The sequence below is a fragment of the Camellia sinensis genome, chromosome 13 (assembly GCF_055761805.1).
Source record: "Camellia sinensis isolate YWXY chromosome 13, ASM5576180v1, whole genome shotgun sequence".
In the NCBI taxonomy this organism is placed as follows: Eukaryota; Viridiplantae; Streptophyta; class Magnoliopsida; order Ericales; family Theaceae; genus Camellia; species Camellia sinensis.
The window spans coordinates 142536889-142560349 of NC_138973.1; the positions used below are offsets into that span (position 1 = coordinate 142536889).

Genomic DNA, 23461 nt, shown 5'->3' on the forward strand with positions numbered 1-23461 from the left:
CTCCTTTTTTGGGTAAGTAAGAAATAAATAAAACAAGAAAATTTACACGATTACAAGGGGCATACCCCAGGCCCTACCCCAAACTACAACGACAACGACCAAACAAACAACTGGCACCAGAAAGGCAAGCCAACCACAAAAAACAAGGAACTCTAAACAGCCAGAGCAACTAAGCACAAAAGACTTGTTCAAGAACCATATCCCACAGCAGATAGGGAGCTTGCACAAGATCTACACCGTTACAAAGAAGCACCGAACTGAGATAATACAAAGATCCCCGTGAAAACCAAAAAAAACACCCCTTATCTTAAGCTTAAACACATCCAGATCTAATAAACAAAGAACCCAAAAAAAAGGGGACAGCGTTACAATACACAATAATAAAAGTCCCACCATACAGATATATATACAAGCAGAATTTAAAACAGCTTATGAACCCACTGAAGTGCCAAGGTAAGGCGCACCGTGCTGCCATCACCGAAAAGCATCTCCACACAGCATATAGCTTCCCCGAGGGGCGCAGGTTGCAGCCACCTCCACACCACCAGTCAACACTAAATTCGATAGCAGGCACATCTTGTTGCCAACGCCCAAGAGCCTTCCCCAACAGCATCCAACTTGTAGTCGGAGTCCAATAACAGTCCCAATGACAGTACAAAGGAGACTGCCAGTAACAAACCCACCAGACAGTTTTATATTTCACCTGCCCAAAGAGAACTAGATAGTAAGTGCCAATATTACATGAGACATCATAGAGAAGGAGGAACATAAATCTGGGAATATGAGACGTCCCATCACTCGGCCCACATCTAATAACAACACTCCACACAGTATATGTCCTCTCTTCACTAGGCCCACATCTCTCAAACTCACTCATTATCTCAACTGATTTGCTGTATAAGGGCGCTTCCTCAACCTGTACATAAAAGTTAGAATATAGAAAAACAGTTAGAAATATGATGGTGAGTAGCCTCACATCTCTCAACCCACAAGATAAAATGAAATTATTCTGGCTCACTCCACTCGGCCCACATATAACTGTAGCCGAACATGTTAGAGAGTATGAAGACTTCATCCAATTGGAACAAGCATTCATGACATAAATCTGCAAAAGAGTAACCAATTAGAAATCCCTCAATATATGCTCCCCTCACTCAACCCTCAATATAGGTAAACTGTCCCCGCTCATTACACTCCCAGCATTGTTGTCCTGGGGCTGCTTCATAATTGTTGCAGGTAGATTCCATTGAGATAGATACCAATCATCACCTGCAGAGTTAGCCAGATTATACATAGAAAGCATCCTACCTCTAACCATCTGGACAATAAGGTTAGTCACAATTTTTTCAGGTTTAAACTCCTTGCTAAAAATCCTTCTATTCCTCTCAATCCAGATCTGATAGACAGTGCATAGAAAGGATAGTTTAGTAAGAGAAGACTTCAGGGCTTTGCCTCTGGTGGACTTAGTAGCATAGACCACGTACTCCAGCCAGGTTAATTGGGGCCAGCTAATGTTACACTTAACCTGAATGGCACCCCAGATCCTAGAAGAATACACACACCTGAAGAACAGATGGGAGTGATTCTCCTCAAGACCATGACAGAGGGGGCAGATAGAATTAGGGACAAGGCCGAATAGATGCAACCTATCCCCCGTGTTTAATCTCTCGTGAATAGCCATCCAGACTACAAAGCTGACCCTAGGAATGGACGGATGCCCCCAAACAAGATTAGCCCAAGGCACTTTAGTACCCTTTTCCCTCCAACAATTCCACGCAGATTGTATGGTAAAATCCCCATCCACAGTCAAGTTCCAGACAGGACAATCCTGGATATCCTTATTTGGTTTAAGCTCCAGAGGAGTGGAAGAGATCCACTCCTTGATCTCCCAAGAGTTGTCAATAGGCCATCTCCAATCATTATTAGATATGACAGCACTAACTTTAGACTCGAAAGAAAGACCCGTGTCGTACATAATCCTATGCCCAAATCTGTCCCATAAAGAACCCAAAGGATGCCAATTGTCAAACCACAGAAACACCTTCTCCCCATTACCAATTTTAAACTTGATAAGAGGGAAGATATTTTTCCTAATAGACAGAATTTTCCTCCAAACCCATGAGGGGTCACTAGGCATCTTAACATGCCAAAAGCTCTTACCCTTAAGTAAGTAAGACTTAACCCATTGGCACCACATAGATCCTTCCCCTCCAGAAAACAAGAACCAAACATGCTTGGTGATAGCCGCCCTATTCCAGACCCCCATCTCCTTAAACCCTAAGCCCCCTTCACCTTTAGGCTTACAGACATTATTCCAAGCAATTTTAGCACTATGCATCTTCAAATCAACACCCGACCAAAGAAAAGCTCTCAAAATGCTATCAATCTCTCTAATCACCTTCTTAGGGAGGATAAAAAGTGAGGACCAATAGACTTGCATGGAGAAAAGGATAGTCTGGATAAGTTGAGCTCTACCCGCATAGGAAAGAAGTCTATTGGTCCAGCTCTTAATCCTCTTGATGATTCTCTCAACCAGGATCTTACAATCAGTAGCCTTAAGCTTCGTAGTGATCAAGGGCACACCCAAGTATTTCACCGGAAGAGTGCCCTCAGTAAACTTGGAAATGCGAAGAATGTCATTTTTAAGCTCCCTATTACACCCCGAGAAGAATATATTACACTTACTAGGACTAGGGGTGAGACCAGACAATTGTCTAAACTCCTCAAGGCCTTGCATGATAAGGTTGACAGTGGCAGTATCACCTTTACTAAAAATCATGAGATCATCAGCAAAGCAAAGATTGACGATTTTGGTCTTATCACACCTCCAATGGAACTTGAAGAGGAGATCACAAGCTTTTTCAGCCAAAATTCTAGCTAAGATTTCCATAGCCAAAACAAACAAGTAGGGTGACATTGGATCACCTTGTCTAAGCCCCCTAGCCCCTTTGAAATACCCATGGAGACTCCCATTAATGCAGATTGAGAAAGAAGGACTCGTCATACAAGCCTTGATCCACATAATCATACAAGGGGGAAAGTTCATAGCTGACAAGATGTCAAGAATGAACTCCCACCTGACATTATCATAGGCTTTCATACTGTCCACTTTCATAGCACACTTGGGAATTTTAGAATTTCTATGATAACCCCTCATTATCTCCTGAGACAAGAAGATGTTATCCGAGATCCGTCTACCCTGGACAAAAGCTGATTGCACAGGATCTACCAGATCCGGAAGAACAATCTTAACTCTATTGGCAATGATCTTGGCTATGCACTTATAGATTGTGTTGCAACAGGAGATAGGCCTATAGTCCCCAACCTTCGTGGGGTTAGGGACTTTAGGAATGAGAGCTATAATCGTACTATTAACCTCCGAGAGAAGTTTACCAGTTTCAAAAAAGGATCTTATAGCAAGGGTGACCTCCTTGCCCACAATATCCCAAGAGCTCTTGAAAAAACCCACCGAATACCCATTAGGTCCCGGGGCCTTGTTAGGCTTAAGGGACCAAAAAACATCCTTAATCTCAGCATCAGAGATAGGCATAGCAAGCATAGCATACTGAGACACAGAAACTCTAGTTTTCACCAAAGAATTGATCCTATCAATGCCATTATACTGGTCCGCAAAGGGAGAGCCAAAGAGGTTGGTATAAAACTGAACAAAAGCAGTGTGAATGCCACTGATCTCCGTAATCCTATCACCATTCCCCAACTCAACACTCAAGATTTTACCCCTATTAGTATTACTCCTCACCGACCTAAAGAAGAAGCTGCTATTCCTGTCCCCCAAATTAAGCCATTGAATCCTGGATTTTTGAAGAGCAAGACTCTCCTCCACCTTGCTAAGGCCCAGATACTTCTTATACTCCTCCCTCTCCTGAATCTGGAGGCCACAATTCAGAGGATCTTTATCAAGCTTGATCTGGATTGATTCCAGAATAGCTTTCGAAACTTGAACTCTAACAGAAATGTCACTGTAATCCTTTTTATTCAACAGCTTGAGGGCCGTTTTAAGTTGTTTCAGCTTTTTACAGACCCTAAACATCGGAACACCTCTAATAAATTGATCCCAGGTAGTAGACACACAATTCAGAAAATCAGGATGCTTAGACCAAAAATCAAAAAATTTGAAAGGTTTTTTAAAAGAAGTTTTGGTCTCATTTATATTAACAACAGCAGGTGAGTGGTCAGAAATACCAGATGGAAGAAAAGAAGCACTGGATTTAGGGTATTTGACCAGCCAGTCCTCATTAACTAACACCCTATCAATTTTAGTAGCAATATAGTCACCATCAGCTCTTTTATTAGCCCAAGTAAATTGACAACCACCATACGAGAGATCAGTCAAATCAGCTGAGTTAATACATGTGTTAAATTCTTCATTGTCATTAGACCAAACCGAAGAGCCCCCTATTTTTTCCTGGCGATATCTTATGGCATTGAAATCACCCAGGAAAATACAAGGGGAATTGGACTTGACATGGGAGATGTGAACCATTTTTTCAAAAAATGTTTTCCTCACAGTATGTTTATTATCAGCATAAACAAATGTTGCAAAAATACTGGCTTTAGTGGCACGAAGCAGAACTTCACAAAAGATGTGTTGGTTAGACATCGAGCACAGTTTGACATCACAAGTTTCACTGTTCCAACACACCCACACCCTACCAGATTCAGTTGGTTGGGAGTTAGACAAAAAGGACCAATTTTCAAAACAGTTATTAAAAATCTTATTTTCATTATATTGGCTAATTTTGGTCTCCAAAACACCAATGACTTGGATATCTTCATTAAGCACAAATTTTTTAAGATCTTTATGTTTAGAAGGATCATTCAACCCTCTAACATTCCAAGAAGCAATTTTAAAAGTCATTGGAAACAAAAACAAAAAGTACATCCCACAACCAACTGCAACAGCAGTTACTTCTTCTTTTTCCTCTGACTGCTATTACCTTTGCCAGAGGATTTGCTACCTTGAACATGCTGAGTTTTTGGGACTTGAGTAGCCCCTGATGAACGCACCGTAGCTGGCATGGTATCAGCAATCACTGCCTCCAAGAGTTCTGCGGCCTGTGGGAGCACCGTTTTAGTCAATTCCATAACACTATTATGAAACATTTTAGCTTCCTTCACTGGCGTCTCTAACTCCTCCTCTGATGAACTCACTGCCACTGTTGGGATAGGATTTTCCACTACTGGAATGGTTGTTGTTGGAACATCAGGCACCAGACTGGGAACATCCACACTTTCAGGATTCGGATCCCCCACTTTCCTCTTCCCTTTGGCTTGGACAGTAGTCCATTCCTCTTCCGGCACCTCAACAGCTTCCTCAGAGTTCTTTTGGAGAGCAATTAGGTGCGCCACCTGTTTAGATACACACTTCTGAGTATCGTGACCAAAAATTTGGCAGTGTTGGCAGATGGAAGGCAAGCCTTGGTATTCAACACGGATCAGGACTGCTTCATCATCACAGCGAATCTGGAAATAGGTAGGAAGTTTGGCGGTAGCCTCTATCTCAATGCACACCCTTGCAAAAGCCACCCTGGACCCTCTAGCTGTGAGTTGATCCATACAAAGAGGACTGCCAATAGCACTAGCAATCCTACTAAGCCCATCCGGGTCCCAGTACTCCAGTGGGATGTTAAAAAACTTAACCCAAATCGGAATCTTGGTGGATTTTTCCTTGGCTAACTTCATCATCCTTTTCCATTGTTTTAGAATGAGTAAATAACCACCAATATACCACGGCCCCTCTTCAAGCACCTCCCTGCAACAGTTCGGGGAATCAAAAATAAAGAACATAAAACCATCCCCGTTGGTTAAAACTTCCTTAAGGCCTTTGTTTTTCCACAACCCAAAGGCACTGTTACGAAGGTAATTGTAACCTACACCCTTATCTATGAAATAGCCTACCAAACATGAGTCCCATTTCTCCAGACGATCTGATCTCCGGGGCATATTAACCACAACAGCATCATCAATCTGAGTAGGGGGAATATACCTTAGTTTGATATTAGATTGAGTTGGTGCCGCAGCCACGTTGGCCCACGATCTCTGCTGAGGCTGATTAGGCCCCACAACATCAGAGGAGCTCCTGTCTCCATTACCCCCTCGACCCCCTCTCGCCCCTCGGTAACTTTCTCCGCCCCTTCCTCGACCACCAGACTGGTTGGGAACATTCACAGTAAGATTTTCCGAATCATTACCCACAGGCAAGACATCGAGAGTTGGACGACTCCTCCCTTCTCCTCTGATTCTAGTAACATCAAGGCTGTCAGGAAGATTTTGAAATCTGTAGTCTTCGTTGTCAGCACTTTCTGACCATCTAGGGTTAGAGGTCTGACCCATCGGAGTCGAAGGAAAGACCTCTCCACCTTCCTTCTCTGAAGCTAAGATCATTGGGGCTTTAAGCTTTTCCAAACGATCTGTATTACCCTGAGTAACCTCATCAACACCGATCTGAGTAATCACGGTTCGCTCTACCCCTTCAACCCCTTCAGATCGCTCTCGAGCCCTCGCAGCCAAATCGATTTGCCCTGTTACATATGTACCCAACAGATCTGAGTTCCTCAATCCCGAAGTACACACCACTGCATCTCCATGCTCTGCGCTAGATACAATATTCCCACTTAGAGAGGGTGAACTGACCATTTTTGCTGCAGACGTATCCATGGTTTTGAACACAGATGTTCTTTGTGTTTCCAACTCAAGATCTCCCAAACGAATACTATCTTTTACGAGGCCAGATCCTACGGAACAGATGGGATCATTAACTTTTGCATTTAACTCATTAGGGATAGCATTAACTCCGGACATCGTAAATCAATGAGATATTTTGTTTTCTAGAGAGATGTCAGAGCTTCTCTCTCTAACCCATGATTCTTCTAACTTTCTCTTTTAGCTCTTCCGGTCTCACTCCTAATCCTAATAAGAGTAATATTTATTTTTCCGGGTGTAGTAGTGAGCTTAAAGCTAATATTTTGCACATTGCCAAATTCACTGAGGGCTCCCTCCCTGTGAAATACTTGGGTGTGCCTTTGATCACCACTAAGCTTAGAGCGTCTGATTGCCAAACTTTGGTTGATAGGATGACTAAAAGGATTAAAAGATGGACCAATAAATTGCTATCTTATGCTGGAAGAGCCCAACTCATCCAGTCTATTCTTTTTTTGATGCAAGTTTATTGGTCCTCCATTTTTATTCTCCCTAAGAGGGTTATCCGCGACATAGAAAATCTTCTCAGATCTTTCCTTTGGTCTGGGACGGAGCTGAAAAAACATAGTGCTTAAATTGGTTGGAAGCAAATTTGTAAAAAAAAAGATGAGGGTGGGCTTGGTTTTAAGGATATGGAGGTTTGGAATAAAGCGGCTATAGCCAAACATGTTTGGTATTTGTTTTCGGGTGGGGAATGTTCTATGTGGTGTCAATGGGTTAAGTCATACTTACTTAAGGGTAAGAGTTTTTGGGGTATTAAGGTGCCCAGTGATCCCTCCTGGGTTTGGAGGAAACTATTGTCACTTAGGGATTTAATTTTCCCCCTTATCAAATTCAAACTTGGTAATGGTGGAAATGTGTTCCTCTGGTATGATAACTGGCACCCCTTTGGTTCGCTTCTGCTTCGGTATGGTCCTAGGATTTTGTATGATACGAACCTTCCTGATAGTTCTAAGGTTAGTTCTATTATCTCAAATGATTCTTGGAATTGGCCTTTTCCTAACTCTTGGGAGATACAGGAATGGATTGCAGCCACTCCTCCTTCTCTTAAACCTTCCCTTGATTCCCCTGATATTCCTGTGTGGAGCTTGACTGCTGATGGCTCTTTTTCTATCCACTCTGCTTGGGAATGTTGGAGGGACAAGGGCCCAAAGGTTACTTGGTCTAATCTTATTTGGGGTCCTCCTGTTATCCCTAGGGTTAGTTTCATTGTGTGGCTGGCTATTCATGAGAGACTTAACACCGGGGATAGGCTCCAAATCTTTGGTCTCCTTACTAGCCCTAGCTGCCCTTTATGTTGTGCTCCTGAGGAGAACCACTCCCATTTGTTCTTTGGGTGTCTCTATTCCTCTAGGATTTGGGCTGTTATCCAAGCTAAATGTAATTCCCACTGGCCTTCTCTGCCCGGGTTGGAACTTGTTGAGTTTGCTACTAAATCCATCAATGGTAAATCTCTGAAATCTGTGATTTTGAAACTCTCTTTTCTCTGCACTATCTACCACATTTGGATGGAGAGAAATAGTAGAATCTTTAGTAAGGTTTTCAAACCTGAAGAGGTTGTCACTAACTCTATCATCCAAATGGTCAGGGATAGACTCCTTTCTATGGAAAATGTGAAAGCTTATGCAGGTGACAACTGGTATTTGGAACAACGGAACCTACCCTCTAAAATCCTGTTGCAGTCCCAAACTGCTGCAGTTGAAAGGAATTTGAGTGGTGTGAGTTATCCTACATTGAGGGTTGAGTGATGGTGAGCAGATATGGAGTGTTTTGTCTAACAAAGGGTGCTGTTTTGCAGATGGTTTTTATTCTCAGATTCTATCAGCTATTATGGACCCCAAATGTTTACAATATCTGGAGCCTATGAAGGGAGGGTTGAGGGATGTGAGCCAATACAGATACTATTGTAAATGTGGGTTGAGTGGGGGGAGGAAATACATATATTTTCTAACTTGTGCCATATATTATATATATAGATATATATTGTGCAGGTTCATGGAATTCTCAAGTACATTGTTCAGCTGGCTGGAATAAGTGAGCACGAGATTTGTAAGCCGAGTGATGGGAGATATTACATTGAGTAGAGAGCTCTCCTTTCTTGTGGGTTGAGTGAGGGGAGGTCCTATACTGAGTGCTTGTGGTTTCTTCTTCTTTATGACTCAATATATTATTATGGCAACTCCTTTCTATTATCTGTTGAACAGGTTAAGCAGCAACTTGTAAGGTGGGATTGCTCCTGGCAGTTTCTTTCGGATTGTTGTTGGGCTTGTTATTGGGCTGTGGCTGCAAGTAGCCTGCTGTTGGTGACTGCTTTTGGGCGTTGGCAGCAATCTGTGCCTGGTATTGCCTGGTGGTGTGACGGTGACGGCAACCAGCGTCTCTATTTGACGTTGTACGCTGTGTGGATATGCTCTTTGGTGATGGCTGCAAGTTGCGCCTTGCCTAGGCATCTCAGTGGGTTCAAAAGCTGTTTTCATTTCTGTCTGTACATATACCCGTATAGTGTGTTTGTAATTTTGTATACCATAATTTTGTCCCCTCTGTGGGCTGTTTTGTCTTTAGTTCTGGCCTTGTTTGAGACTAAGTACTAGGCTGGTGTTTTGTTGGTCCTTGTATTACCCCAGTTCGGTGCAACTGCTGGGCTGGTGTTGTATTTGTGCAAGACCCCTGTCTGTTGTGGGGACATGGGTTTTGAACAATTATTATGTTCTGCTTAGTTGTATTGGCTGCGTGTGTTCCCGGTCTAGTGGGTTGGTAGATTTTTGTTTCCTTTTCAGTTTGGGTGTCTTTGTTGTAGTTTGTGTTAGGGCTTGGGGGATGCCCCTTGTATTTGTGTAAATTTTCCTGTTTATTTATTTCTTATTCACCCAAAAAAAAAATAGAAAGAATCTCATGCTGCCCCCCAAAGGAGGGGGGAAACTATTACAAATAAAATAAATACAAAATAACAAATTAACATAACCCATAACTGCAGGGTACCCAACAAATAAAGCATAAATAGATTTTAAAACTTTAATTATCATCCTATTTCCCTTTCTTTTCTCTAACCTTCTCTTCTAACTCTCAAAAAGAAAGTTTCTCTCTAACTCTCTCTGTACTTGTCCATCCATCTGTCTTTCGTTCTAGGAACTAATTTGGTTAGGCAACTAATAATTTCATTAGCTTAAGTGGCCAAGTTTTTTTTTGGGTGAATAAGAAATAATATAAAACAGAAAGATTTACAAAAATATAAGGGGCATACCCCAGGCCCTAACAACAGAAAAACAACACGAGCCTCAGCCCACAGACACCGAAGCCCAAAAAAAACACAAACAAAAACACTAGACCAAGCCTAGGAGCTACATCCGAAAATTAGGAGAGCCAAAAGAAAACTTAGCCAATCGAACTGTACAAAGGCCATATCCTATGATGAATAGGGGACCTTGTACAAAAGACAAAACCAGCAACCAACAAGCACCACTACAACAGTCCAAAACTCCCTACACAACCCGTAGGGATGGGCACCATCACACCCACAAAACCTCCCTACACAACCCGTAGGGATAGGCACCTGTAACAAAATAAATATAATACAAAAATAGTAACCCAAGCAAACCGAAGTGATGAACCAAGAGGGGCCCATCTTACCGAATTGCTCAAAAAACCTGTTACACAAGACACCAAAGTACACATGAAACCTCCTACACAACCCGTAGGAGTAGGCAAACTGCAAACTACAACTGTGTACAAATAAAAATAAAAAGAAAGACCACTGATTAGCTCCCACTTGTAGCATAGCAAGGCGCTTGAAGCAGCCATCACCATGGTACATACACACCCTGCCAACTGCCACCCAAATCTGAACAGCAATCAGCCACCACTCCTCCACAGCAAGAGAGAAATAAAAGAAATGAAGATAGTTTATGAACCCACTAAAATGCCTAGGCAAGGCGCAACTTGCAGCCATCACCGAAGAGCAAATCCACACAGCGTACAACGCCAAAGAGGGGCGCTGATTGCAGCCACCTTCACACCACCAGGCAAACCCCGGCACAGATTGCTGCCAATGCCCAGAGATAGTCACCAACAGCAAACTTCTTGCAGCCAAAGCCCAAATCCAGTAACCATCCGAAAGGAACTGCCAGGAGCAATCCCACCTTACAAGTTGCTGCTTAACCTGTTCAACATGTAATAGAGAGGAATTTCCATAACAATATATTGAGTCATACAGAAGAAGAAACAACAAGCATTCAGTATAGGACCTCCCCTCACTCGACCCACAATAAAAGAGAGCTCTCCACTCAATGTAAGATCTCCCATCACTCGGCCCACATATTCCGTGCTCTCTCATTCCAGCCAGCTGAACAATGTACTTGAAATTCCATAAACCTGCACAAAAATATATATAATATATAGTACATGTTAGTCTAAAATATATGTACTTCCTCCCCCCACTCAACCCACATTTACAAGAGGAACTGTACTGCAACAGGATTTTAGAAGGTAGGTTCCATTGTTCCAAATACCAGTTGTCACCTGCATAAGCTTTCACATTTTCCATAGAAAGGAGTCTACCCCTAACCATTTGGATGATAGAGTTAGTGACAACCTCTTTAGGTTTGAAAACCTTACTAAAGATTCTACTATTTCTCTCCATTCAAATGTGGTAGATAGTGCAGAGAAAAGAGAGTTTCATAATCACAAATTTCAGAGATTTACCATTGATGGATTTAGTAGCAAACTCAACAAGTTCCAACCAGGGCAAAGAAGGCCAATGGGAATTACACTTAGCTTGGATAACAGCCCAAATCCTAGAGGAGTAGAGACACCTAAAGAACAGATGGGAATGGTTTTCCTCAGGAGCACAACATAAAGGGCAGCTAGGGCTCGTAAGAAGACCAAAGATTTGGAGTCTATCCCCAGTGTTAAGTCTCTCATGGATAGCCAACCACACAATGAAACTAACCCTAGGGATAACAGGCGGACCCCAAATGAGATTAGACCAAGTAACCTTTGGACCCTTGTCCCTCCAACATTCCCAAGCAGAGTGAATAGAAAAAGAGCCATCAGCAGTCAAACTCCACACATGAATATCAGGGGAATCAAGGGAAGGTTTAAGAGAAGGAGGAGTGGCAGCAATCCATTCCTGTATCTCCCAAGAGATAGGAAAAGGCCAGTTCCAAGAATCATTTGAGATAATTGAACTAACCTTAGAATTGTCAGGAAGGTTGGTATCATACAAAATCCTAGGACCATACCGAAGCAAGAGCGAACCAAAGGGGTGCCAGTTATCATGCCAGAGGAACACAGTTTCACCATTACCAAGTTTGAATTTGATAATAGGGAAGATTAAATCCCTAAGCGATAAAAGTTTCCTCCAAACCCAGGATGGATCACTGGGCATCTTAATACCCCAAAAACTCTTACCCTTAAGTAAGTAGGACTTAACCCATTGACACCACATTGAACATTCCCCACCCGAAAACAAATACCAAACATGTTTGGCTATAGCCGCTTTATTCCAAACCTCCATATCCTTAAAACCAAGCCCACCCTCATTTTTTTTTTCGCAAATATGCTTCCAAGCAATTTTAGCACTATGCTTTTTCAGCTCCGTCCCAGACCAAAGGAAATATCTGAGCAGATTTTCAATGTCACAGATAACCCTCTTAGGGAGAATAAAAATAGAAGACCAATAAACTTGCATCGAGAAAAGAATAGACTGGATGAGTTGGGCTCTACCAGCATAAGATAGCAATTTATTGGTCCAGCTTTTGATCCTTTTAGTCATCCTATCAACCAAGGTTTGGCAGTCAGACGCTCTAAGCTTAGTGGTAATCAAAGGCACACCCAAATATTTCACAGGGAGGGAGCCCTCAGTGAATTTGGCAATTTGCAAAATGTTAGCTTTAAGCTCACTACTACATTCGGAGAAATAAATATTACTCTTATTAGGATTAGGAGTGAGACCGGACAAGTTCCTAAAATCCTCCAAACCTTGCATGATGAGATGAACAGTCCCCGGATCCCCTCTACAGAAGATCATAAGGTCATCAGCAAAACACAAATTAACAATTTTAGTCTTCTCACATCTCCAATGGAACTTAAAAAGGGGGTTTCTAGATTTTTCAGCAAGAATTCTAGCCAAAACCTCCATAGCCAACACAAAAAGATAAGGGGACATAGGGTCTCCTTGCCTAAGGCCCCTAGCCCCTTTAAAGTACACATGAAGACTACCATTAATGCAAATAGAGAAAGAAGGACTAGTCATACAAGCATTGATCCAATTTATCATGCAAGGAGGAAAGTTCATAGCAGTGAGGATATCAATAATAAACTCCCATCTCACAGTATCATAGGCTTTCATGATGTCCACTTTCATAGCGCACTTCGGAGTTTTGGAACTCCGGTGGTAACCCCTCATAATCTCTTGGGACAGAAAGATGTTGTCCGAGATTCTTCTACCCTGGACAAAAGCAGATTGCACAGGATCAATAAGATCAGGAAGCACCAATTTGACTCTGTTAGCTATTATCTTGGCAATGCATTTGTAGATGGTGTTGCAGCAAGAAATAGGCCTATAGTCACCAACATTCATAAGATTAGGAATTTTGGGAATAAGAGCAATGATGGTGCTATTGATCTCCGAGAGGAGTTTACCAGAGTCAAAAAATGACTTAATACCTCCTTCCCAACAATATCCCACGAGCTTTTGACGAAACCAGCTAAATACCCATCAAGGCCAGGAGCTTTATTGGCTTTGAGAGACCAAAAAACCTCCTTGATTTCAGCATCCGAAATAGGTTTAGCCAAAAGAGCCGATTGAGAATTGGAAACCTTTTTATTCACCAACGAAGTGGCCAAGTTTAACTGAAACTAATCTTAGTAAGCCTCCAACAAAGAGAATTTACTTAACGAAATTATTTGAAGTTAACAAACTCATTTAATGCTTTCTCAATCAACAACGTGTTCAATTCTCACATCCAAAAGGATAAATTTGAATTCCCTTTAATTTTCTTCCTATTTCCATTTATTTTCTCTAACTTTCCCTTCTAATTCTCAAGAAAAAAGTTTCCCTCTAACTCTCTCCATCCTTCTCCAACCTTCTCTGCTTTGTTCTAGGAAATAATTACCTTAGGCAACTAATACTTTCATTGGCTTTTTTTTTTTTGGGGGGTGAATAGTTTCATTGGCTTAAGTTGCATTGTTCAACTCAAACTAATCTTGCTTAGCCTCCAACAAAGAGAATATACTTGAACACAAAAGGGTCACCAACTGTGAAAGGGGAAGAAAGCAGAGCCTCTCTCTCCAGAATCTAGAGAGAGAAAGCTCCCCCCGGAGTAAAATGGTGCACTGTTCTAGTTTTCTTCCTCACCCTTGAGGGAGAAAGTGTTCTTTGTGATTTTGTTGAGGTAATTTCTTGTTTTCCAGTCCGGCTATCTCAGTTTCCGGCTGGTTTTTGTTTTATCTTTTGAGTGCATTGAGTTTTGGTGTTGTTCCAGAGTATCAGTTTCGTCCAACCATGGGTTGTCAGACTTTTGCTCCTTGTTATTCTATTCATGTATGTTCTTTCCTGCTCGGGTTCTTCAAGTAGGGAAGTTCAGATCATGTTGTGAAGTTGGTGCCGCCGTTCTTGGTGGATGTTGGCCTTAGCCGGCGTTGTTTCCTGCTAGTGAGGTTTGATTTCTTTGCTTGGCTTCGGTTGGATTTGAGTATGCTGGTCAAGGCGGTAATGCTTATGTTTCAGTTCCGGCAGAGTTATCCGGCAATGGCGTCGTGAGATTGTGGCGTTGTGGTTGTCTGCCGGTGCACGTGTCTTTGGTTGTTTTGGGTTGTTAGAGCTTCGGTGGTGATTCTGGTTCTATGGAGGGCTTCAGAGCTGGTCTTTTGCCGGTGATGGGGTCTACCATTCTTTTGGTGCTGTTGTGTTGGTTTGGTTTACCGCCAGCTGCGGTTTGTTTGCTCACTGTCGTTTAGTTGCTGCCACTCATCGGAGGGTCTGCAACTTTTGAGTTTGGGTGGTCATGGCAGATGTGAGTTCCACGCGCGTTATCTGAGGTGGGCTTTGTTTCATGGGTGGTTGTGCAATACCATGTAGGTATGTGTACATCTGGTTTTGATGTTTGGTTTTGTAAAGCTGTGGGCTGAACTTTTCCGCCGATCAAAAGGTTGTTTTGTCTTCACCATAGATGGCTAGCACGTGGAATTAGTTCTCATTGTGGGGCCCTCCATTTTTTGGGTGGGATTCAAAAAGTTGAATTTGGTTAGTTATATATAAATATATTTATTTTATATATACATAGCTATTTCCTTTGTTTAAGTCAGAAGTGTTTTGTGCTAGTGGGTGCTTATGGGGCCCACTTGTCTATTGGCTTGATGTGTTTGCTGCTTCGAAGGGTCATAGGTAATTTTGGGCCGTTTGTTGGGCCATTATTTTCCTACTGTGGGTAGTCCGTGGGCCTCCTTTTTGGTGCTCGTGATCTTGTTGATTTTGGGCCTTTTCTTGGGTATTTGTGTTGGGTCTCAATTTTATTGGTGTGCCCATTTATTTTTTGATTAGCCACAATGCAGCGAATCTTTTGTAGTCGATTATTTCATGTTGATTGATCGTGTGATCCTCATGTGACTCGATATGAGGATAGTTTTGGGCCACCTCTGCCAAGAGTGATTGGGGAGTCACTGCTATGGGAATAGTGGTTCGATAACTAGCCGAGTTAGAGACTGGGAGATGAGCGGGAGGATAGCTACCGGTTTTCTGGTCGCTTCTTGTCTTCATGTGACCCTTCCTAATTGATTGTTCTGCCCCGCCTGACATGGAGTGATGGGGACACTTCCGTGGGGTTTGAGGCTTGTGATCTACCAAGGAAGGGACTGGGGGATGTGATGATTGCTCTCATGTTTTGTTGGCTATGTACTGGTTTGTTGCAGCGGGGCTATTGTTTTTTCACTACTATTCTCAAGACCGTGGCTTATGGTTACTGACCATATTAGCTTCATGTGATTCTATTGGGATTTCTCGTGGGGTAGATTTTTTCCTCCGTCACGGCTTTGGTTAATTGGCTTGGATGTCACGGCTATGAGGAGTGGGATGCTTATTGGACTCCATGTGTTTATCTGCAGTGGAGACTGGGGGCATGTGGGGTTGGTGGTATCCTTCGTTTCTGGTTTGAGGGTTGTAGCTTTGTGAGTGTCTGTTGTGTTTTACAAGTTTTGTGGTGCTTTTTATATCCTTGCCCATATATCCACCCCAAGTTTCCATCTATTATCTCTAATGGTAGGGGGTTACTTGGGGAAAAAAAAGGACCCCAAGTTTCCATCTATTATCTCTGATGGTAGGGGGTTACTTGGGGAAAAAAAGGATATATATGGGCAAAGTTGGGTTATTTTGTTGTTTTGTTGTTCTTGTTTATTCCCCTCTTTCTTAGAGGGGTGCAGTGGTAGTTTTTGTTGGGTTTGTAATTGCTTTTTCTTTATTATTTGTTGTTGGGCATGCCTGGGGTATGCCCCTTGTAAACTTGTAAATTTCATTGTCTTTATTTTATGACTTACTTACCCAAAAAAAAAAAAAAAGAGAATATACTGAGTAATTGTAGCATATCGGTATTGGTTTAACTTAAGCACCTCATTTAAGGTTTTTTAGAGCTTTCCTTTGGTCTGGCAGTGAGCTCAAAACCCATAGTGCTAAGATTGCCTGGGATTCTGTGTGTGTTCCTAAAAATGAGGGGGGTCTTGGGTTTAAATCTCTTGGTATCTGGAATAGAGCTGCTATAGCTAAGCATGTCTGGTTCCTCTTCTCTGGTGGCGAGAAGTCTATGTGGTGCCAGTGGGTTAAATCCTATTTACTCAAGGGTAAAAGCTTTTGGAGGGTCAAAATTCCCCCTGACCCTTCCTGGGTTTGGAGGAAGTTATTGTCTCTTAGAGACTGGTTGTCTCCTCTAATTAACCACCAAGTTGGTTGTGGTGATTCTACATTCCTTTGGTATGACAATTGGCATCCTCTTGGTCCTCTATGGAAAAAGTTTGGGGACAGGATTTTGTATGATTCCTGCCTCAACAGTGAGACCAAAGTCAGTCAAATCATCAGTGGTCATTCTTGGAAGTGGCCTATCCCTAATTCTTGGGAAATTCAGGAGTTGATCTCATCTACTCCCGAATGCTGCAAACCTAACCCTTCTAAGTGTGACCAAGTTACCTGGAAACTCACTACGGATGGTAAGTTCTCCATTCACTCAGCTTGGAATCATTGGAGAAGTAGGTCTGACAGAGTGGTCTGGCATAAACTCCTTTGGGGCCCTCATAGGATTCCTAAAGTTAGTTTTATTGTCTGGGTTGCTATCCATAACAGGTTATACACTGGAGATAGGCTAATGCTGTTTGGTTTATCTCCTCATTCACAGTGTCCTTTTTGCCTTGACCCTGGAGAGAGTCATTCTCATCTCTTTTTTAAGTGTAGTTTTACTAATAGAGTTTGGGGTGCTATTGAAGGCAAATGTAACATGAAGTGGCCTGTTTTGGATTGGCCTGATATTGTTACATATGCTACAAAAGAAACCAAGGGTAATTCTCTCAGGGCTAATATTCTTAGCAATGCTTTCTTGTGCTCTATCTACCACATCTGGATTGAGAGAAATAATCGTGTTTTTAACAAAGAATGTAAGCCTGAAGAGGTGGTTATTAAATCTGTAATCCAGATGGTGAGAAGTAGAATGCTATCCATTAAGAATTTGCCTAACTCTGCTAGTGACAGCTGGTTTCTTGCCCATTGGAACCTGCCAACAACGATATTGAAGCCCCATATTATCAGATATGGGAGGGCTGCTGAGTGATGTGAGTTCCATATATGTGGGTTGAGTGTAGGTGAGCAACATTGTGTGTTTGCATAATGGTTTGGTCTTGTGCAGGTTTGTTCAGAGTTCACTGTGGTTGCATACATATCTTTGAGGGTTGAGTGATGAGAGAAGTTAAATTGTCACTTTACATGAGGGTTGAGTGTTGTCAGCCACCATATTTGTTTATGTTAATATATATTATAATTCTTTATTTGCAGGGTAAGGAAGCTCAAGTCGAGTGGTGCGAGTCTCTAAATTGTGGGTCGAGTGGTGTGAGATCCTATATTGAGGGCACTGTTACTGATTTAATTCATAGCAGATTGTATCTTATTTGCTGGAGGTACTTATTCATGGCTGTTCTTACAGGGTCTACTATAATGTATGAGCATGACTTGGACTGCATGGGTCAGCACTGGCGTCACTTATCTTGTGGTGACTGGCTCTTGGACCCAATGGTTCATGGCTCCTCAGGTTTTGCTACAATGCTCCATTTCTGCTGGGCATGTAAGGGAAGGAAAAACTGCGTTTTGTTTGATGACTGTGGCTGTGCCGGTACTCATTTGCTGCGCAGGTTGTGTTCGAGAGTTTATGTATTTGGTGTGATGGCTGCTTGGAGCGCCTTTGTGGAAACTTGTTCTTACTTAATTTTTACATTTTGTTCAGATACTTATGTTTGGAATTTAGATGGTCTGCTTGTATGGACTATGAATATTTTTATGGGTTGTCACTTTTTTTGGCCTAGCCGTGTGGGATGTACATGGTTGCTAGTTTTGTTTTTTCTGCTGGTTTTAGCTGTTTTGTGGGGTGGTTTTATTACAGAGTTGGGTCGCTGTTGGATGTGTTCATGATCCTCATTCGAATTATGCGGCTCATGAACACATTTTTGGGGGTTTATATTTTCCCATGTCCTTTCTCTAATTCTTATGTCTTGTTAGTTTCTAGTCCTGTTTAGTTTGGTTTGTTTGCTGGTTGTGTGTTTTGGTCTTTTCATTTATTCTTGTATAGTTTTCGTTAGGTCCTGGGGTATGCCCCTTGTAGCTGTGTAATCTCTGTTTTTTTATTTATGTCTTATTCACCCAAAAAAAAGGTTTTTTTTTTTGGGTGAATAAGACAAATAAAACAGGAAAATATACTCATTTAAGGTTTTGTAAATCACCTAAGTGTTCAATTCTCAAGTCGAAATGGATGATTTGAATTCACTTTAAATTTAATCCTATTTCCTTTTCTTTTATCTAACTTTCTCTTCTAGCTCTCAAGAAGAATGTTTCTCTTGAACTCTCTCGGTCCTTCTCCTCCCTTCACTCGTTTGTTCTCGAACTAATTAAGTTAGGCAACTACTAGCTTCATTAGCTTAAGTGGCCAAACTTAACTCAAACTAATTATTCTTGGCCTCCATGAAAGAGAATTTGCAAAGTAATTGTAGCTTGACGATATTAGGATTACTTAAGCAACTCATTTAAGGTTTTGTAAATCAGCTAAGTGTTCAATTGCCAAGTCCAAAAGGATCAATTTGAATTCGATTCAATTTTACATTTATCTCTCTCTAAATTTCTCTTTTACCACTCAAGAACGAAGTTTTTTTCTCACTCTCTCCGTCCTTCTCCGTGCTTCTCCCTTTTGTTCTAGGAACTAATTAATTAGCTTTGGCGACTAATAGTTTCATCAGACTAATTGGCCAAGTTCAACTCAAACTAATCTTGCTTAGCCTCCAAGAAAAAGAAGTTACTGAGTAATTGTAACTTAACAATATTAGTTTAGCAAAACCAACTCATTTAACATTTTCTAAATTGCTTAAGTGTTCAATTCTCCTGTCAAAAAGCATTAATTTGAATATGCTTTAATTATCATACTATTTCCCTTTATTTTCTCTAACCTTCTCTTCTAACTCTCAAAAAGAAAGTTTCTCTCGAACTCTCTTCGTACTTCTCCATCCATCTCTCTTTCGTTCTAGGAACTAATTTGGTTAGGCAACTAATAATTTCATTAGCTTAAGTGGCCAAGTTTAACTCAAACTAATCTTGGTAAGCCTCCAACAAAGAGAATTTACTTAACGAAATTACTTGAAGTTAACAAACTCATTTAATGTTTTTTCAATCAACAACGTGTTCAATTCTCACATCCAAAAGGATAAATTTGAATTCCTTTTAATTTTCTTCCTATTTCCATTTATTTTCTCTAACTTTCCCTTCTAATTCTCAAGAAGAAAGTTTCTCTCTAACTCTCTCCATCCTTCTCCAACCTTCTCCGCTTTGTTCTAGGAAATAATTACCTTAGGCAACTAATAGTTTCGTTGGCTTTTTTTTTCGGTGTATAGTTTCGTTGGCTTAAGTTGCCATGTTCAACTCAAACTAATCTTGCTTAGCCTCCAACAAAGAGAATCTACTGGGTAATTGTAGCTTAACGGTATTGGTTTAACTTAAGCACCTCATTTAAGGTTTTGTAAATTACCTAAGTGTTCAATTCTCAAGTCCAAACGGATGATTTGAATTTGCTTTAAATTTAATCCTGTTTCTTTTTCTTTTATCTAACTTTCTCTTCTAGCTCTCAAGAAGAATGTTTCTCTTGAACAGTCTCGGTCCTTCTCCTCTCTTCTCTCTTTTGTTCTCGTTTAGGCTAGGCAACTAATAGCTTCATTAGCTTAAGGGGCCAAACTTAACCCAAACTAATTTTTCTTGGCCTCCTTGAAAGAGAATTTATTAAGTAATTGTAGCTTGACGATATTAGGATTACGTCGGCAACTCATTTAATGTTTCTTAAATCAGCTAAGTGTTCAATTCTCAAGTCCAAAAGGATCGATTTGAATTCGATTTAATTTTCATCCTGTTTCCCTTGCATTTCTTTCTCTCTAAATTTCTCTTTTACCACTCAAGAAGGAAGTTTTTTTCTCACTCTCTTCGTCCTTCTCCGTGCTTCTCTCTTTTTTCTAGGAACTAATTAGCTTTGGCGACTAATAGTTTCATCAGATTAACTCGCCAAATTCAACTCAAACTAATTTTGCTTAGCCTCTAAGAAAGACAAGTTACTGAGTAATTGTAACTTAACAATATAAGTTTAACAATATAACTCATTTAATGTTTTCCAAATCACCTAAGTGTTCAATTCTCCTGTCAAAAAGCATTAATTTGAATATGCGTTAATTATCATCCTATTTCCCTTTCTTTTCTCTAACCTTCTCCCCTAACTCTCAAGAAGAAAGTTTCTCTATAACTCTCTTCGTCCTTCTCCATCCATCTCTCTTTTGTTCTAGGAACTAATTTGGTTAGTCAACTAATAGTTTATTAGCTTAACTGGCCAAGTTTAACTCAAACTAATCTTGGTTAGCCTCCAAAAAAGAGAATTTACTGAATGAAATTAGTTTAACTTAAGAAACTCATTTAATGTTATCTCAACCAACAACGTGTTCAATTCTCACGTCCAAAATGATAAATTTGAATTCTCTTTAATTTTCTTCCTATTTCCATTTATTTTCCCTTACTTTCTCTTCTAATCCTCAAGAAGAAAGTTTTTCCGTAACTCTATCCGTCCTTCTCCAAGCTTCTCCCTTTTGTTCTAGGAAATAATTACCTTAGGCAACTAATAGTTTCATTCGCTTAAGTTGTCAAGTTTAACTCAAACTAATCTTGCTTAGCCTCCAAGAAAGAGAATCTACTGAGCAATTGTAGCTTAACGATATTGTTTTAACTTAAGCACCTCATTTGAGGTTTCGTAAATTAATTTAAGAACCTCATTTGAGATTTCGTAAATCACCTAAGTGTTCAGTTCTCAAGTCCAAACGGATGATTTGAACTCGCTTCAATTTTAATCCTATTTCCTTTTCTTTTATCTAACTTTCTCCTCTGGCTCTCAAGAAAAATGTTTCTCTTGAACTGTCTCGGTCCTTCTCCTCCCTTCACTCGTTTGTTCTCGAACTAATTAAGTTAGGCAACTACTAGCTTCATTAGCTTAAGTGGCCAAACTTAACTCAAACTAATTTTTCTTGACCTCCATGAAAGAGAATTTGCAGAGTAACTGTAGCTTGACGATATTAGGATTACTTAAGCAACTCCTTTAAGGTTTTGTAAATCAGTTAAGTGTTCAATTGTCAAGTCCAAAAGGATCAATTTGAATTCGATTCAATTTTCATCCTATTTCCCTTACATTTATTTCTCTCTAAATTTCTCTTTTACCACTCAAGAAGGAAGTTTTTTTCTCACTCTCTCCGTCCTTCTCCGTGCTTCTCTCTTTTGTTCTAGGAAATAATTAATTAGCTTTCGCGGCTAATAGTTTCATCAAACTAACTGGCCAAGTTCAACTCAAACTAATCTTGCTTAGCCTCCAAGAAAAAGAAGTTACTGAGTAATTGTAACTTAACAATATAAGTTTAGCATAAGCAACTCATTTAACGTTTTCTAAATCGCCTATGTGTTCAATGCTCTTGTCAACAAGCATTCATTTGAATTTGCTTTAATTATCATCCTATTTCCCATTCTTTTCTCTAACCTTCTCTTCTAACTCTCAAGTAGAAAGTTTCTCTCCAACTATCTCCGTACTTCTCCATCCATCTCTCTTTTGAATTTGCTTTAATTATCATCCTATTTCCCTTTCTTTTCTCTAACCTTCTCTTCTAACTCTCAAGAAGAAAGTTTCTCTCTAACTCTCTCCGTACTTCTCCATCCATCTCTCTTTTGTTCTAGGAACTAATTTGGTTAGGCAACTAATAGTTTCATTAGCTTAAGTGGCCAAGTTTAACTCAAACTAATCTTGGTAAGCCTCCAACAAAGAGAATTTACTTAACGAAATTACTTTGAGTTAAGAAACTCATTTAATGTTTTCTCAATCAACAACGTGTTCAATTCTCACGTCCAAAAGGGTAAATTTGAATTCCCTTTAATTTTCTAACTATTTCCATTTATTTTCTCTAACTTTCCCTTCTAATTCTCAAGAAGAAAGTTTCTCTCTAACTCTCTCCATCCTTCTCCAACTTTCTCTGCTTTGTTCAAGGAAATAATTACCTTAGGCAACTAATAGTTTCAATGGCTTTTTTTTTTTTTTTGGGTGAATAGTTTCATTGGCTTAGGTTGCCAGGTTCAGCTCAAACTAATCTTGCTTAGCCTCTAATAAAGAGAATCTACTGAGTAATTGTAGCTTAACGGTAGTGGTTTAACTTAAGCACCTCATTTATGGTTTTGCAAATCACCTAAGTGTTCAATTCTCAAGTCCAAATGGATGATTCGAATTCGCTTTAAATTTAATCCTATTTCTTTTTCTTTTATCTAACTTTCTCTTCTGGCTCTCAAGAAGTATGTTTCTCTTGAACAGTCTCGGTCCTTCTCCTCCCTTCTCTCTTTTGTTCTCGAACTAATTACGTTGGGCAACTAATAGCTTCATTAGCTTAAGGGGCCAAACTTAACTCAAACTAATTTTTCTTGGCCTCCTTGAAAGAGAGTAATTGTAGCTTGACGATATAAGGATTACTTAAGCAACTCATTTAATGCTTCTTAAATCAGCTAAGTGTTAGGGGAAGAAAGTAGAGCCTCTCTCTCTAGAACTAGAGAGAGAAAGCTCTCCCCGGAGTAAAATGGTGCACTGTCTGGTTATTCTTCTCACCCCTTTCGGGAGAATGTGTTCTATGTGAGTTACCAGTCCGGTGAAATCATTTTGGCTGGTTTGTTATTAGTGGGGAGTGACTTTTGTGAGTTTGGGCTATGGTGCTGTTGTTTTGCATCATTTGTTATGGCCATATGTTGTCAAACATTGGCTGGTGTGTTATTATATTCATGTCTATTCTTTCCAGTTTGGATTCTTCAAGATGGGAAGTTCTGATCATGTTGTGAAGGTGCTTGAAACCGGTCTTCTACATTGCCGGTGTGTGTTCTTGTTGGAGTCAATCCATGGCAGTGTCTCGGCACTGTGTTGGTATAGGGCCTGTCTCATGTAGAGGGCTTCACATAGTT

At 40.6% G+C, this 23461-nt stretch overlaps 2 protein-coding genes across 2 annotated transcripts; one reads left to right on the plus strand and one right to left on the minus strand.

The window, feature by feature from the left end:
* Positions 1-554: 554 nt before the first annotated feature.
* On the minus strand, positions 555-6822 carry LOC114265219 (uncharacterized). The gene is made up of 5 exons (XM_082900959.1): positions 4931-6822; positions 1193-4847; positions 1019-1105; positions 742-916; positions 555-664 (listed from the first exon to the last, which is right to left on the minus strand). The coding sequence occupies exons 1-5, from the start codon at positions 6820-6822 to the stop codon at positions 555-557; spliced, it is 5919 nt and encodes a 1972-aa protein (XP_082757085.1).
* Positions 6823-7352: 530 nt separating this feature from the next.
* LOC114315046 (uncharacterized) lies at positions 7353-8468 on the plus strand. The gene has a single exon (XM_028261616.2). The coding sequence runs from the start codon at positions 7353-7355 to the stop codon at positions 8466-8468; it is 1116 nt and encodes a 371-aa protein (XP_028117417.2).
* The last annotated feature ends 14993 nt before the right edge of the window (positions 8469-23461 follow it).

Coding starts and splice junctions, on each gene's coding strand:
- LOC114265219 (XM_082900959.1), bottom strand. CDS start 6,822: ATGTCCGGAGTTAATGCTATCCCTAATGAGTTAAATGCAAAAGTTAAT. Junction 917..1,018: donor TTATATGTGGGCCGAGTGGA/GTGAGCCAGAAT, acceptor TTTTATGTACAG/GTTGAGGAAGCGCCCTTATA. Junction 665..741: donor CCTTCTCTATGATGTCTCAT/GTAATATTGGCA, acceptor TGTTACTGGCAG/TCTCCTTTGTACTGTCATTG.
- LOC114315046 (XM_028261616.2), top strand. CDS start 7,353: ATGGAGGTTTGGAATAAAGCGGCTATAGCCAAACATGTTTGGTATTTG.